Source organism: Stegodyphus dumicola, chromosome 9 (genome assembly GCF_044657685.1).
Source record: "Stegodyphus dumicola isolate Sdum_Otavi_A_Nest chromosome 9, ASM4465768v1".
Classification (NCBI taxonomy): Eukaryota; Metazoa; Arthropoda; class Arachnida; order Araneae; family Eresidae; genus Stegodyphus; species Stegodyphus dumicola.
The window spans coordinates 152322156-152338509 of record NC_140776.1 but is presented as its reverse complement, the minus strand read 5'-3'; the positions used below and the strand labels follow the sequence as shown (position 1 = coordinate 152338509).

The 16354-nt window shown below is 30.8% G+C and overlaps 1 protein-coding gene across 1 annotated transcript in view; it reads left to right on the top strand.

Moving 5' to 3' along the window:
• LOC118181512 (nose resistant to fluoxetine protein 6-like) overlaps positions 1-16354 on the top strand; it is a 59499-nt gene that overhangs the window by 23869 nt on the left and 19276 nt on the right. The window contains exons 4-8 of the mRNA XM_035350671.2: positions 1285-1399; positions 3504-3591; positions 8866-8951; positions 10600-10770; positions 13624-13717. Of these exons, the coding sequence (XP_035206562.1) occupies positions 1285-1399; positions 3504-3591; positions 8866-8951; positions 10600-10770; positions 13624-13717 (554 nt within the window). The remainder of the gene's footprint in view (positions 1-1284; positions 1400-3503; positions 3592-8865; positions 8952-10599; positions 10771-13623; positions 13718-16354) is intronic.

Here is a 16354-nt window from a genome sequence, read left to right as displayed (position 1 = left end):
AATATCGCGTTCATGTCACTTAAACCATAAAATTCAGTTCAGGAGCAATATCGCAAAATAGTTTTAAATTGAGCATATCTTTAGAGTTTCTGACACACAATCTCAAAGCGCTGGAGATAAGAATGTTTTTTCAGTACAACGTTGCCATTGCTCGCTTTGAAATCCTTGAGTTTGTTAATGAAAAATTCGTTATAGTTTTACAAAGTATGAAATCGATGATAAAACAAATTCTAAATTTCAAATTTGGGCTTCTACATGCCCATATTCGCAGGAGGATTACGTCATTCAAAACTCGATGGCTCTATGAACAGTTGTTTTATCACAATGCGAGAAATATACATACATTTATGCACATTTTTAATTATTTAATTTCTTCAAATATAATGGACTCTAACATTTGGTGGCAACAGTTTCAAAAGTGAAACGGACATTTATAGTAAACCAACGCAAAATCGCAAAACGAAAAAGAAAAAAAAATCTGAAAGTTTTCAGATTTTCTTACCTTTATTTATTAAATATCATGTTTTTTACGCTTAAACCATGAAATCCAGTTCAATAGCACTGTCGCAAAATAATTATAAAATGAACATATCTTTAGAATTTCCGATACACAGTACCGCGCACAGGAAATAAAAAGGTTTTTTCCCTCGTAGAATGTTGCCATTGCTCGCTTTTAAATCATTGAGTTTGTTACTCAAAAATTCGTTAAACTTTTACAAAATCTGAAATCGATAATAAAACAAATTCCAAATTTCAAATTTGGCCTTCCACATGTCCATATTCGTAGGAGGATGACGTCATTCAAAATTCGATGGCTCTACGTACCCGTTTTATCACAATGCGAGAAATATACGTACATTTATGCAGATTTTTTATTATTTAATTTCTTCAAATATAATGCAGGACTCTAACCTTTGGTGGCAATAGTTTCAAAAGTGAAACGGACATTTATAGTGATTCAAAGCGAAATCGCAAAACGAAAACAATAGTCCTTCAGGGACAAAGCCCTTTTGGACTAACAATAGTCCTTCAGGGACAAAGCCCCTTTGGACTAAAAATGATAGATAAATAATTATAAATTACTCAAACATTTTATTCTAAGTACAAAATGAATGGTATAGGAATCTCAATTTAAAGTGTCAGTAGTTGAAGAACGGATTTCAATAACATTGATTGGTTTAGTGTTCTAGTTTCTTAGAAGCGTATTAATTTCGTGTCTTATTCAGTTCCTTATTATTATTTTATGTCCGTTAGCTCTGCAAAAATTTATTTCTATTGTTTTAGGTCGTAAGTGAGGCTGCAAAGTACGCCCATTTCTTCCATTTCCTGTCGCTACGTTTAGGTATATGTGTTCCGTCTGGATGTACTCTGGAGGACATCGATAAAATGGCTAAAGAATGTAAGAAATCAAATGCAAGACAAGTATTGTTTTATTCAATTATGCAGTTATTACCCTGTGTTTATGGAACATATCAGTTTGTAATGTAATGTATGCGAAGACCGGAAGTATCTTCTTCAATAAGTTTTATTTGTAACGTTAATGTTCAGAATTATAAAATTTTTACTACGTACTTTTAATTCGTAATTTAAATCAACGGAACTTAAATTCAAAACTACTGTCATTGTAGTATTTTCATATTCGTATTTAAAATTCGTTATGTATAATTACTGCACGCATAGAAGTAACAAGATTGGAAATTGGAGCACTTCTTAAAGGAGACCTGAAAGACTTATTTATTCAGTGCTCAAATGTAAGTCAGATTACATTTAAATATATAACATTATTTGGAATTTGATAAATGAATTATTTAGACAATGGTGTGTATTGGTGTATTTAATTATGGCAAAGCACACGAGGGCTCTCTGCCTAAAGGGAGGGATGCCTTTCGTGGAGGACTTTCTAAGGGAAACTGGCTCGTATACACGTTACACATGGGGAAAACTATGAAAACGCCTATGCAGCCAGCCCGTTCGCGGGATTCGAACCTCAGACCGAACTACCAGTGTTCAGCGTCTTTACCGCTCGGCCGCTGGTGGGCTTATTTAGACAATGAGGAAAGGAGAATTTGAAACTGAAATGAATTTAAGAAGCAGGCTCTGCAAAATACCTTCGGATTAAAACACAGAAAATATAATTAGAAATTTAACTTAAATTTAATTGGATTGCATTACCTAATCATGGTAAGATACTAGACGGATATTCACTTAATATCCATTCCAGTATTGATAGAGACAGGGTTGGAAGATGAAATCTTTGACGTCAACAGCAACTCTCCAAAGGCAGTCGGTATCTCGGTGGAAGGAGACGTTGATGGTGGGCATCTGATCCCATGACCATCCTGTCCAGAAGTCTTTTCGATGGACAAATTTTAATTAGCCTCAATCCGCAAAGGCATCATTTTAATAATTATCCGTACCTTATCCATATATTAAAACTTTTTCCGGGGCCTGAGACATATTTGTCCTGTACGTTCACTACTTCAAATGTGTCAAGAAATTTCAATGTTTAATGGAGAGATAAAATGTTTTCTTTAACATGGAGTAGGAAGCTTAAGACCCTGTTGATTTGTTTTCTAATCCTTCCTATAAAAATAGCTGACTAAATAGCCCTCATTCATAACTGGTCCCTATAGCTCACGAAAAAAGGTTAAATTCAGTTTGATAAATACAAGAGGTGAATAAAAAACGAAGCTAGGACTTTTTCTGCAGCATCTGTCTCAGCATGTTTTCTAATAAATAAAATATACATTTTTATGATATTGAGAAGTATTTATTAAATTAGTCTGAGCCCTTATTAAGAAAATAAAAGTTTAAAATCGGTTTAAAAGAAAGAATAAAATATATTTCATGAAATACAATATTTCATTAAACTTTAGACAGGTATCTTTACGACTGAAGTAAACACAAGGCATAAATGTCACTTAAAACAATAATGTCTTTATAACAAAATATGGTATATAATCACACTTAAAAGAAATGGAAATATTTTAAAATTTTAATGTCCTCCCAGGCCGGTTTACTAATATTTCTTGATAGTTAATAACTGAGTTACTGCTAATATTGATTTTAATTTCTTAATTGTTTCTCCTCGTCAGGAAAATATATATATGCCTCTAAATTCTCATAATTGAAGCGTCATGTATTCCAATTCATGAGCAACGTCGACAGGAAAATGCTTTTGATATTCAGAATATTCTGTAGTTTATAACTGTAATGCTTTCCCTTCGATATTTACAAAATTTTATTTGCTCTTAGTTTCGTAACTTCTTTTATGTTCTCGGAGTTTTTTATAACTACTTTTGTTCTATCGAAAATTTAAATACTATGCTTTTATTATTAATATTTATTTTACAATTCTAGTATTAAATTGAATTTTTTAAGACAAATTCTTTATTTCAAAATTTTTACTCATGTTCCTTTAAAGTTACTTTCAATGAGCTTGTTCTGTAAAACGCAGCCATTGGATGTACTGCTGAACGTAAAACCTGTTTTTATCATTTCAGTAGGAAAATGGCTGGGATTTAGTGCTCAAGCATCTAGATGTGAAGTGAAAGAAGAAAACAAATTTACTCCAGTAACCGTTTTTGTCATGTAAGAGCAGATGTTTACGTTTTTCTGTAATTTTTGTAATTCAACTATTAAATACAAGATTTTTAAATTTAAAGTAACATTAATTATCTATTATTATAGTTTTTAGCGGATGTTCTATATTTCGCAATGTCATAAATATATCACAATTTTTTAATTTACAGTTTGTTCTTTGGCTGATGTTCTATACTTCCTAATATCAGAAATATATGACATTTTTTAAATTTGCAGTTTTATTTGGTGTAGGAATAAGACTTCCATTTTTTATGTAAATAAAAGACATCTGTTAGTTTTCAAATGAAAGGTCGATTTATTCAACATATTTTTTTATCAGAAGCTAAGATGTTCGCCCATTTGACAGGCAAAAGAACGTATTTCGTAAAGAAGTCTGGTTGTTTTGAAGCTACCAATCATCAAGCCAATTTTTCACATTCTCAGTAGCAGCTAAATCCCTTTTTAGAAAACACGCTGAGCATGGATCGGAAAACAAATTGTAGGGACAACATCTGATGAATACAGTGGGCGAGTTACCTAAAGAAGTGCTTTTGAAGTTTCTTTGACTAGTCCTTCAACATGTGGGCGAGTATTGCTATGTTGGAAAATAACCTTGTCGTACCTTTTGGTATTTTGCGGGCGTTTTTGTTTCAGTGCTTCGTTCAGATTGATTATCTGTAGTTTGTGATGTTCAATTTTGATTACCTGTTTCGTCTGCAATAGCTCATGGTAGTTTAAGACCTTTTGATCCCATTAGATGGATTTGGACACACCCATGCATTTGGTAGTTTAGAATTATTGGAGTGAATCTATGTTTTGTTATCAGCAACAATTTGATGCAAAAAAAAAAAAAAAAAATTCTCCTTTGTCTCTAAAGCAGCAATACACTTATAGTATTTTAACTTTCGATATACCTCTTTTCACTTTATATGGGATTCAATTTTCTTGGCTTTAAAGAATTACCATCAAAAGTAAACATTGCGAAATGCACGCTTGGGTAATATTTAATAAAGCAGCCAATATGGATTGTGTTTGGAAAGGATCTACATCTAGTTATGCTTCCAGTTCTTCATTTTGAAATATTTTGGATAGTTTCCAGGTTCTGTCATGTGCGTTAAAATAAGTATTTTTAAACAGTCAAAACCACTTTTTGTAAATTATGCTTGATGAACCACATTCACCCAAAACTTCCAACAGCTAACGGTACTTTTCTGCTACAGATTTCTTTGCAATAAAATAATGAAGTAAATCTTTCGGCAAATGCTATTTTTTTGAACCAAAACTCGGTGACTTTACGTGGTAATAATAATTACTGTTTATACTTTAAAAGATATCAGATATTACTAATTATTAACTATTGATCTCAAAATTTTTAAATGCAAGTGTTTCCAGATTCAATTGCGTACAAGCAGCACTGCTAACAACATGCATTATAAAACGCCGAAATCATGTTTAAAGCCCAATATTTAACATGATTTTTCTTTGTTTTTCAGCATCAAATTTTCAAATAACTTTGGACTACCTTCCTAATTTTTTGAAATTCTGCAAAACGTGATTATTTGCAATTATGATCAAATACTACAAGGATTTCTTCAAAATCTGATATAGATTTCTTTTTAATTTTGTGACAAATATTTCTCGAAAACATTGTAAAGTCTGATGCTGAAACAGAGAAGGTCAAAAATCAGTCTTCCAAACGGCGTCCCTTCGATATCTCCATTGTAGCTCAGCGAATTTTGGCAAGACTCCGAAACCATTCTATTTTTTATCTGCAGAGGTTATTCACGCATTTTTTAGACGAATTTCATTTTATTTACAGAAATATTTTACCTGTAATTTTTGTGTTTTAAAGGCTGTATATGGAAACCCTTATTCTTCTTGATCTTTCTACACCGTAATTTCCAAGACATACAACCTTTTGCTGTATCGGAAGAGGTATTTTATCCCATTTCTTTTGAACAGCTTTCCAAAGTCCAAGGAGGGTTCTAAGACAAGCCGCTTTTTAAAAGATTAAGAGCGCAAACATCCTTGAATGATACACCAAGAGATTTAGCCTGATACACGTTTTTTGTTCCAATTTTTCCAGGAAATTAAAAATGGATTTTGACGTGTGGGTACTTGTTTTCTCTTGATGCAGTTCTACTGAATGATCGCACTGTGGATGAAGAGAAGGCATTTCGTATTTGAAAATTGCGTATAAAATATGTTCCTGATAATATGTGGAGTTGATTTTAACATTTTTCTCTGCTCTCTTCATTTTTAATTTGCCGTTATTTGAAAAATCAGATGAAATCCTAAACCCTTTTGAAAAACTTTTTTTAGATTCTTTGAACTATATTTTAAGATATTTTGCTCCTCTTTAATGATAATTCCTGGTACTGTGACAACATTTTTTACATTTTTTGCTAGGTAAATTTCTCATAAAGAATTCTGCAGCGTGTTCTGCTTTCAGCGATATGTCGTGACGCACATTAGTTTTTTCGGCTAATCTTTGGAGTATGGTAACAGGTAGTTTGGCGACATTTTGGTAAGGCGATAAAGGTTACTAGCTAGGACTTTAGTAGTGCACATGGATAAAGTCAAGAGTGTGCGCAATGCCATTTTTGTGCAATTCTGGGATTTTTTTTAAGTGAAAATAGGTCGACGTGTACATGGATAATACCGTGTATGTGCAATTCTTAAAAACGCGGCAAGCAGTGCGGCGATTCTGCACTTTCTCCCAATTTCGCACCTATTCTTCGTCATGATTAAGCACTTTTGTTCCATAAAAGTTCTAGCATAAGCGTAATTCGGCTAGCAGATTGTTGGAAAAAAATGTTAAGTAAAAAAAAAAAAAAAAAAAACATTCTTTTACTTCGTGAAAACAAAATGGCGTCCAAAAAAAAAAAAAAAAAAAAAAAAACTAGCATGTTGCTGTAACAGGGTTGGTCGCCAAATGTTCGCCAAAAAATCGCCAAGTTACCATAATCCGAAGATAACGGTTTTTTCATCTTTTTAAGATTCATCACCATCAGCAGATCAGCATTAAATATTTTATTTACACTTGACATTGAGAATTACGGTTCTGTAACTGTCCTTACAATTGGCAGATTTTCTTTTAACATTAAAGATCTTACCTTTTCACCATTCGAAAGATTCCATTTTCCCCTTGGATACATATTTGCACAAATTTTTCCACTTGAAGCCAAACTCTGACGTTTAATATTACCTATCGTATAAAATATGTTCTCCCTTCTTTCCACATGCCCTCGTGGTGTAACGGTAGCACACTTGGCGCGTATTCGAGAGGTCCAATTTCGAATCCCGGCGAGGGCTTTATTCATGTTTCGTATTTCCTACTTTAAAAAGTCCTAATTACTCTACAATCTGCTTTAAATATAGAAACAACATTGCTTTCACTGCATGTTTTAATAACTGTATATGAAACGTTTTCAGCACAAACACAGCCTTACATCCATTGCTTCTTTAAAAGCGATCTTTGCATGAAAACAAAACTGTCAAGTAGCAGCTATAATTTATATTTTCAAAAATATTGTTGCAGTTAATGAATCATTTCCAATCAGCGATTTTTATTTACAGCAAAGCAAAATCATTTTGTTCGAACAGACTCTATGTCTGGCTGCCACAATAACTTTCTTAAATTTCAGATAGATATTTAATTTTCTTTGTTTAACAAGCCTGAGATGTTAATCGATTATATCAGATTTTTAGATCAAATAAACGAATTTAAATGATTTGAATTCAATCGTCTGCTATCAGATCAATCGGAAGATCTTTGAAAAGGAAAGATGACGCTAATGAGTACTTTGCTGCTATTATGATTAGAAGGAAACATTTTCCTAGGTTCAGAGGGAATTTCTTTTTCTTTTCTCATTTCAACAGACTGTACGAAATAAATTGTACAACCACCTTTTTAAATTCCAAGGTTTTATTTATATGCATAAAAAAGAGCTTTTTTTTGTAACTATTATAATATTTTTGGATGTGTGACCAAATGTAAAAATTCATAGTCATTAGAATTGTCACGTTATTGAAATGTTACAGAATTTCAAGAAACGGTAAAAATAATACTTGAATAAAAATGGTATACATAAAATAGATTGCACTCAATTTGTTAAATTTCTCTTTTTCAGTCTTGATTTAAATCCGTCGGTGTTAAGGGGACTCATACACCTTAAAACCCATAAGATCTTCGAATATGTGACAGTTGCAAGAATTGGAATAACTTATTTATTTTAAAAGTAATTTCTTCCAACTTTTTACAGATGACTGCATAATATAGCTGCTTTCTGTAATAGTCATCAGAAAGTTTGTGTTGCCACAAATATTTTTATAATTTAATCCGCATTGTAACAAAATGTTTCGTCATGTTTCCACCTTGCGCGCACAGTTTAAAACATTGTGTTGCATAATTTAATTCCATATTTAATATATAGCTTTTATAACATTTGGAAACTACTGTGAAGCTAAAATTCTAAAAATTACATGTTAAATTTTTATTTTCTTTTGAGTTGAGTTTATAAAATGTATTTTATTTAAAAAATCTGTAATGTTTTCGTCCATAAAAATTTTCAATATTAAAATATTCATCAGATTTTTGGTTCAGTTAAAAAATAGTGCCCATATAAAGAATTCCATGAAATTTCAAGTATGTACCATTAGCCGTTTTTAAAATATCATGCGCGCAAGGTGGAAACATGGCGAAATATTTTGTCACGAAGAGGATTAAATTACAAAAATATTTGTGGCAACACAAACTTTCTGGTTACTAGTTTCCAAATCAGCTATATTATGTAGTCAGCTGTAAAAGGTTGGACGTAATTGCTTTTTAAATACATAAAATATCCCAATTCTTGCAACAGTCACATATTCGAAGATCATAAAGGGTTTAAGGTGTATAAGCCCCCTTAACTGATTTATAATTTTATTTTTAGTCGCATATGAAAAAGAATGTTGTATTAATCAAAAAAAGTTGCTTTTATTATTTAGTGTATTTACATATATTTTATTCTTTTTTCACTACTAATATTTTCCCTTGGTACTTTTATGAACTTTTCTGATATTTTACATTTCGTATGGAAGTAAATTTTTACTGTCCATTCGAAGAAGAAGCATTCTGCTAGTTAAAAATAAAGCTCACGTTTTCCCTATTACCATTGTATATGCTTTCAGAAATGTATATAACTGTATAATTGCGATAATTGACATACAGAAAATGACTGCAAGATCAGAGCTAAAAATAAATTAAAACTGAAAACTACTTTTGTATTATTATTTTAATAGATCCGCCTATGCGTTTGCTGGGTTTCTGATGTTCATAGGCTCGATGATTGATATATACTGCTATTATACAAAAGTGATTTTTAGACGTAAGTAAAATAGCTTTCTTTTCTTAAATTGACAGTATATGAATTGACAGTGTATGAATTTATGAAAATATGCAATAAAAATTTCATTATATGTATAACATAATTTTAATCAATTTATTCATGCAGTAAAGTAGATTTTGTAATTTTATACCTTTCTAATATATTTAGATGTAAAAATGTTGTGATTTCTCTGTTTTGACAAATATTAATTCTAGAAAATATAAAACTTTTAAATCCCATTTCCAAGTTAAAGTTTTAAAATGAAAAATGATAATAAGCGTAAACCAACGTATGACAACAACAATACGTTGGTTTACGCTTAAACAAACAACAAATTAAGATTGATACAGGTATTACATATATGCCATTTCAAATTATTCCTGCGAAGTTCCCTGATGTTTCAAATATGAACTATTGTGCCGCTGGTGTCTTAAAAAGAGCTCTTTCTAAGGGCAAACCAGCCAGGTTTGATGGATTCTGGTAAGTACAGGAAGAAAAAGGAAAATCAATATACCTAGAAATTTTACGAATCCGAATGCTCTTCTATCATGGAAAACACGACGCAGGCTATTCCAAAGCAAACGACTATCAGTTTGAATATTTGAAAAAAATCACCTGTACATTTTGAACATAATTTAAATGGTCCCAAAGTTCTTCTAAAATGCGTAAGCGCCCCCTGTAAATACATATACACTGATTAAATGGAGTATGGTGAAATTTCAAAGCAATATGTCATAATTAAATTTCCACACTTCTTTTTCCTCTTTTTAGTTCTCTTATTTTAGAAAATTCTATCGATCTTTTCCCGATCATTTTTTTATAATAATAGTTGCGCTTCAATTCGGTAATATTAATTAGTTTTTTATTAAAATGCATAACTTAAAGACACTCAGATGTTTTATCATTCCTGCAAGTATGAATACTTAAAGCGAATTCCAATATTTCCTTAGGAAAAGTATATTTCGTCCTAAAGGCTTTTGGAAAATCTTTAATCATCAGTATTTTCGAAGCTTTCTTTCAAATTTTCAGGTTTGTCGCTGCGTATTAATTGTAGTTACTGACATATTAAAGCACTCAGTCAGATCATTTTAAAAGCTTGATTCGTATATGACTTTCATTATTTTCTTTCAAAGCTGCGAAAAATACATGAAAAAGAGAATATTTGAGCAAAATTTAACGAAATAAGTTTTGAGAAAGCTTCAGAAAATAATATTTGATACCTCATAAAACAATAATATATTTTCCATGTTTTTTGTACATTTAATAAATGAATAATATATTTTCCATGTTTTTTGTACATTTGATAAATGAGATAAATTTGCGATGTAAACGAACTTAACAATAACATAAATGGGATTATTTTTTAATTTAATGGAGATATGAATTTATAAAAAATAAAGAGGAAGAAGAAAGCCAACGATTTTAAATAAGGATAAATTTTTCAGTAATCTGATAATATTAAATTGCAGTTTAAAAAATAAATTATATAATCTTGTTAAAAACAAATCATAATTCACAAGGCTTTTTTTCCGGAATGTTTACGAAAATACTTTTTATGAATAATTTCATGATAATAATAATAATAATAATAATTGTAATGAATTGCATATCTGATTATTACATTATTTGTAATCATAAATCTTTGTAGATAAAGCAATACGGATTCTCTTGGCATTCTCCTTGATTACGAATTTCAGGAAATTTTCGAATACAGAAACATCCTCTGATACTTTGAGGTGCTTGAATGGCGTTCGTTTCCTCTGCATGTCTTGGATTGTACTTGGACACACTTACCTTAACGTCAATTTCCAGATGTTTCGTAAGTATAATAAGATGCAGTGTTGAGATAAATTTCCTTTTATGCCAATGAAAATTAATATGTTTTATTCTTACGTGTAATTTTTCTAGAATATTATTTGTTAGAACTAAAAAGACAATTATCCTTATAGGATAAATTGTGTAGATTACGTACTTAACTAATATATTTTCATTGTCTTTGCCACATGCAGTAGAGACCGTTTGTTTCTTATTGTTGCTAAACATGTTCTTTAACTTTGTTTTTTACATTAGGTGCAAAACAATGTTTTTGATTTACATATTCTAGCAAAATTTAAACGTCTGTATCTTCCCAGCATAAAACGTGCAGGATAATTAAAATTCATCTTCGATACTCCTTTTAGGCAGTCGTAAAATAGGTAATCATATGCTCCTAATTTCAAAGTTTTAAAGTAATAAATTTCTTTTCGTCTACTAATTTTGGTTGACTGCTAATTTTACGCACACAAAATACACAGATAAATCTTTAACAGCAACACAAATCAGAAAACAGGTTTAATAAATGTTTCATTTATTAATCAAGTGGTTTAAGAAAGTTCGAAGAAATAACAGTTCCTAACTTCTTAAAACTATGGTGCACGCTGCATGCTTTTGGTAAATATTATTTTCGTAACTTTTCATGATATAGTTATTGCATTGGATTAGCAAGAAAATAATTTCGGTTTTTTAGTGTAAAATAAAACTCAACTTCTTTCCATATAAAAAATGAACTTTAATCAGTCAAAAATATTCTGTTTTGTTTGATGATATTTTACCGCTTTTAATTACTAGCTATTATTAGCAAAAACTCAACGAAGTGCGATTTGAGGTCATTGTTATTACTGAAATTACAATTAAAGAAGTTTAGTAAACTTCGAAATAAATCATACGTTTCGGGCTATATGGAGATGGTACATTATTTCCCAGCCAAGCTGCAGTAATTTCGTACGTGTTGCTAAAGATGTGCGAGGGCTCGCATTGTCATGGTGGCACACGATTCCTTTGAGATTTGCCAATTCTGGCCTTTTCTCTTTGATTGCTTTCTCCAGATTCATAAGCTGCTGGCAGTAAACATCTCAGCTGATCGTTCGGTTGCTTGGAAGCAGCTCAAAGTACACAATGTCTTTGTTATCCCACCAAATTGACAGCATGATCTTTTCCTGATGCAATTTAGATTTCGATATGGTTTGCGCTGATTCATCATGTTTGGACCATGAGCATTTTCGACTATTGTAGACAATCCATTTTTCATCATCAATCATATTTCGTTTGAGTTAAGTGAAGTTCTTTCAATTCATGTGGAACTCAAATATCGAGCTTCTTAACGAGTCCAAGACATCTTATTTGCTTTCCAGTTGTTGTGTGTGATACATTTAATCTTTTCGCAATCTGTCGCACACTTATTTGAAGACTTGATTCAATTATGGCTTTAACTTTGTCGTAATCAACTTCAGAAGGTCGGCCAGAACGTTGGTCATCTTCAAATAAAAAATCTTCAAAACGAATTTTTTTAAACCAATTCTGACACATTCGTTCTATTAAGCAATCAATTCCATAAACATCATCTATCTCTTTATGAGCCTCAGCTACTTTCTTGCTATTATGAAAATAAAAAAGTAAAATATGTAAAAATATTTATCATTTGAAATATTTATTTTTGTTTTTTTACTAACATTGACCGTAAACTGGCAGTTGTGAATAAAGATACACCGAATTTTTTTCTGTAGCCTCCTAAATGCGTCACCTGCCAAATCTCAGAAGAAAAAAATATAATATTGACAGAAGAAAAACAATTCGAACATAAAACTATTTCTTTGTGCAAACGAAATTACTTTCTTGTTAACCCAATAAAACTGACATTTAATTTATTATTATTATTGTCTTGCTGCACATTTCAATATTTTTACGAAGAAAAGTAAGTAAAATGTCAGTCTATAGATATATTAGAATATAAGAAGAGCAAACAAAGTGCAACCAAACACTCAAAAATATGGTACAGATATTTCTTAAAGGCTTTAAAATGCTAAATTTTATTGCTGTAAATATATTTGGATACAGAAATCAATTTTGAGAATTTTTTCCGTTTAAATAGGCTTTATAAACGACCATTTGAATGTTTTTTTTCTATTTACTGACAATATTTCAGAATTAAAAAATAATTTATCAGATTAAAAGAACATATTTCTAATTCTGGTTCTAAATAACTCCAAAGAGAAATTTTAACGGAAGCAGAGGAAAAGAGAGGATTAGATAATAAAACTAAAAGATTGCTAATGTGAAAATTTGTAAATTTAAAAAAGTAGGAATATTACATTGTAATATTACCCATTAATATATTATAGTGAAATAAAACTTATTGCGCTATTATTATGCAATAAGTTTAATTTATTATTTATTTATAATATGCATATAAATTATTTAAATTAAATAATATTGCATATAAATTATTTAAATTAAATAATATTGCATAACTTATAAATTTTTGAAAAATAACATTAAGATAATTTTCAGTAATATGGAAATCTCGGGCAAGGTTCACTAAGCATCTATACATTTATAACACATTTTAAGAACATTCAGAAGCTTAATGTTTTGATTGTAGGATGGTAATTAAAAGTAAAAGCACGTAAATAAATATATCAGTATTTAATACAATGAATCTGTCACAAATAACATGTTACATAGTTGCTTTCTTGACTTGATATAAATCACGCATTTACATATTTATGATAAGCATTTTACAAAATAGTTTTATGTAATGTATTACAGTTTAAATTCTTAGAACAAGAACAAACAAAATATGTAGCAACTTTTTACCATTGCATAAAATGTTAATTCTTCTTGTTTATTTCTGCAGTTGGGTTAGAAAAGGTCAGAGCATATGCCAGAGATTTTGCTTTCCAAGCTGTGATCAACGCATCCGTAGCTGTAGATACATTCTTTTTCATAGGGTGAGTTTCTAAATATATTACACGTTAAAAAAATGCCCATTTTTACGTCCTTGTACAAAGTAAAAAGGAAGTATAGTAATCGCGAAAAGTTTCAGGCAGCATATTTCAACGAAAATATTTATTTTGACCGCTATCGAATGCAATTTAACGATCTTTTTGATTGACATCTGTACGTAAGGAAAGAAATATAAAACTACTTTAAAATGAATTCTGAAGAGAATTTTTCGTGGTGTCTGTACGTACGTATATACATACGTATAACTTAAAAACGCGTAGACTCAGAACGTTAAAATTTTGTATATAGGACTGCTATAACATCTAGATGTGCACCACGTGTTTTGGTTGCAATCGAAAGCACCAAATGTATATAAATATACTTATATTTAATCCACTCTGTTACCCGGCTCAGTGATATAATCCACTCTGTTACCCGGCTCAGTGATCTCAGTTTCTTTACTCTTATATGTTTGTAATTTGTTCCTTTTTTGCTTTAAAAATGATTCAAATATGTTGTTCTTATCTTCTGGTTAAGGTTTTTATGCCTTTAAGAAATCTGCAAGCAATATTTGTAGAATTATCAACAATTTAAAAGCTGTTTAAGTGCGATTAAGCCTAATTTTTAAATAACATGGCGAACATATTTGTTTGCATTTGAAACAGCAGAATAGTAGATTTGTTGCCAATCTATAAAAACTAAGCATTGCACTAACAAAGATAAGGCCTTCATTTATTATTCCCAATTAAATCATGCTTAATCCTTTTGGGAATTTTTCGAGAAAATAAGTGTTTAAGATATACTTACAAATTTTCAATAGTGATATTTTGAGTTTTTATGTACTTTTTGCCTTGTCGCGATTGTGAACTGAATTAATTGAATGAAAAATACTAAATCGTCTGTGAAAAACTGTTTCGTTTTTGTTTTGTTTGCTTAATTTCTTTTAACATCGTTCTAGATTTATTATAGTATTTGAATAGAACATGTGGCAACGATTAGATAATTCTTCAAATGATATGAATTTTGTGCACTCTGAGTTATAATATGAACGAACTATAACGCTGTTAAGTGAACCTAGCGTCAGAGTGTCGCTATGATAAATTAATATAGTGAATTTTAAAGAGTGCATTTATTCTAATGTGGCTTATGCGCTATCGACGAAGTAGATTTAATTCAATCCAATAAGTTTAAATGAAATGCAAGAAAAAAATGCGTATAATTTGATATTCTGTACAAGGAAGTCATGTGGTGTACATCAGGTTTTTAATTTTATAGTGTATATATATATATATATATATATATTACTGTAAAATAAAACATATATGTTTGAAAACGGAAAACATAACTTCAAATGATTTTTTAGTGTGAGACAGAATTATTTAAATACGCTACGAAATCTGTCTTTTAATAGAAATGCTATCATTTTCGCAAGGAATAAGAAATGCTTTCCAAGAGGATTTCGTATAAAATATTTTTATGTAGAGACATATGTAATTATTTTGTGTATTTCAAAGAATCTCACCATAAAAGTGTCGAGAACAAATTCTGTACTTTAAATTTGCCTGCTAAGATATAATAACATTTATATTCAATGTTATAATGTTACCAGGTTTTGGGAAATGAACTATGAGACAGCATTCAGAGTTTAATATGTTCCCTTTATATCATTACAGAAATACCTTCGGCGTGCTTGACTGATTTCTTAAATTCTACATGTTGCACAGAGATAAAATATGTCTCTTTTCCCGCCAGTTTTAACTCTAATTTGAATGTTTACTTTTTCCTCTTACTAATACGTCTGATTTGAATTAGATCAGATTCATAAAATCATTCGCCTTCATGACTTCCAACGCGGCTTTATGTCTCTTCAGCAGATCTTCGAGCACGAAGGCATCACAACTAAGTGGATGTTGCACAGTGGCTTCGTGATTTTTTCATTTGACAAAAGTTGGGAATACTTCAGTACCACGGGAGGTCCCCTGAGGGCCCTTAAATATTCTGAAGTCAACGAAGCTAGAGACGTTTGGTACTTTCAGTCACTCATAAAACGAATGGCAATACCAGGATCTGCACTAGGATACCCTGAATATATCGGTAGTTGTCTCCAAGAGGTATTAATTAAAGCCTTTTTTCTCGAGTATAGTTCAAGGTAGGTCAAAGGCTCAACATAAACCTGAGGCATAGAAGTACCCTCCTTTGCTAGTCTATCAGCTGTAACATTATATTTTAGATTTACATTAGATGGTATCCATTTTAGATGGAGTACAGAAGAATTCGACGAAGTCTTGAGTTTTTCAATAGCTCATAAGGTATTTCTCCCGCCTTCCCAGCATGCCTTCGTATTGGGATATCAGCACACTGAGCCGGTATTTCAGAGGTCCGTGGTTCGATTTCCGGTGAGGACGATTGCTAATTTTTATATCTTTCTTGCTTCCAAAAAATCCTGATGTCTCTACAAGCTTTAATTCTTCTCAGGTCTCTAATATCTTTCCCATTATCTAGGTATTAGATTACACTCGGCTGTCCGTAAGAATCCGGATAAATGTTGATCTAAAATACAGTTCAAAGCCATATCATTAGCAAAAATTGAATGTCATAGTTATCAGTCACTATGACACACATTACTCCTGGACGCAAAGTGC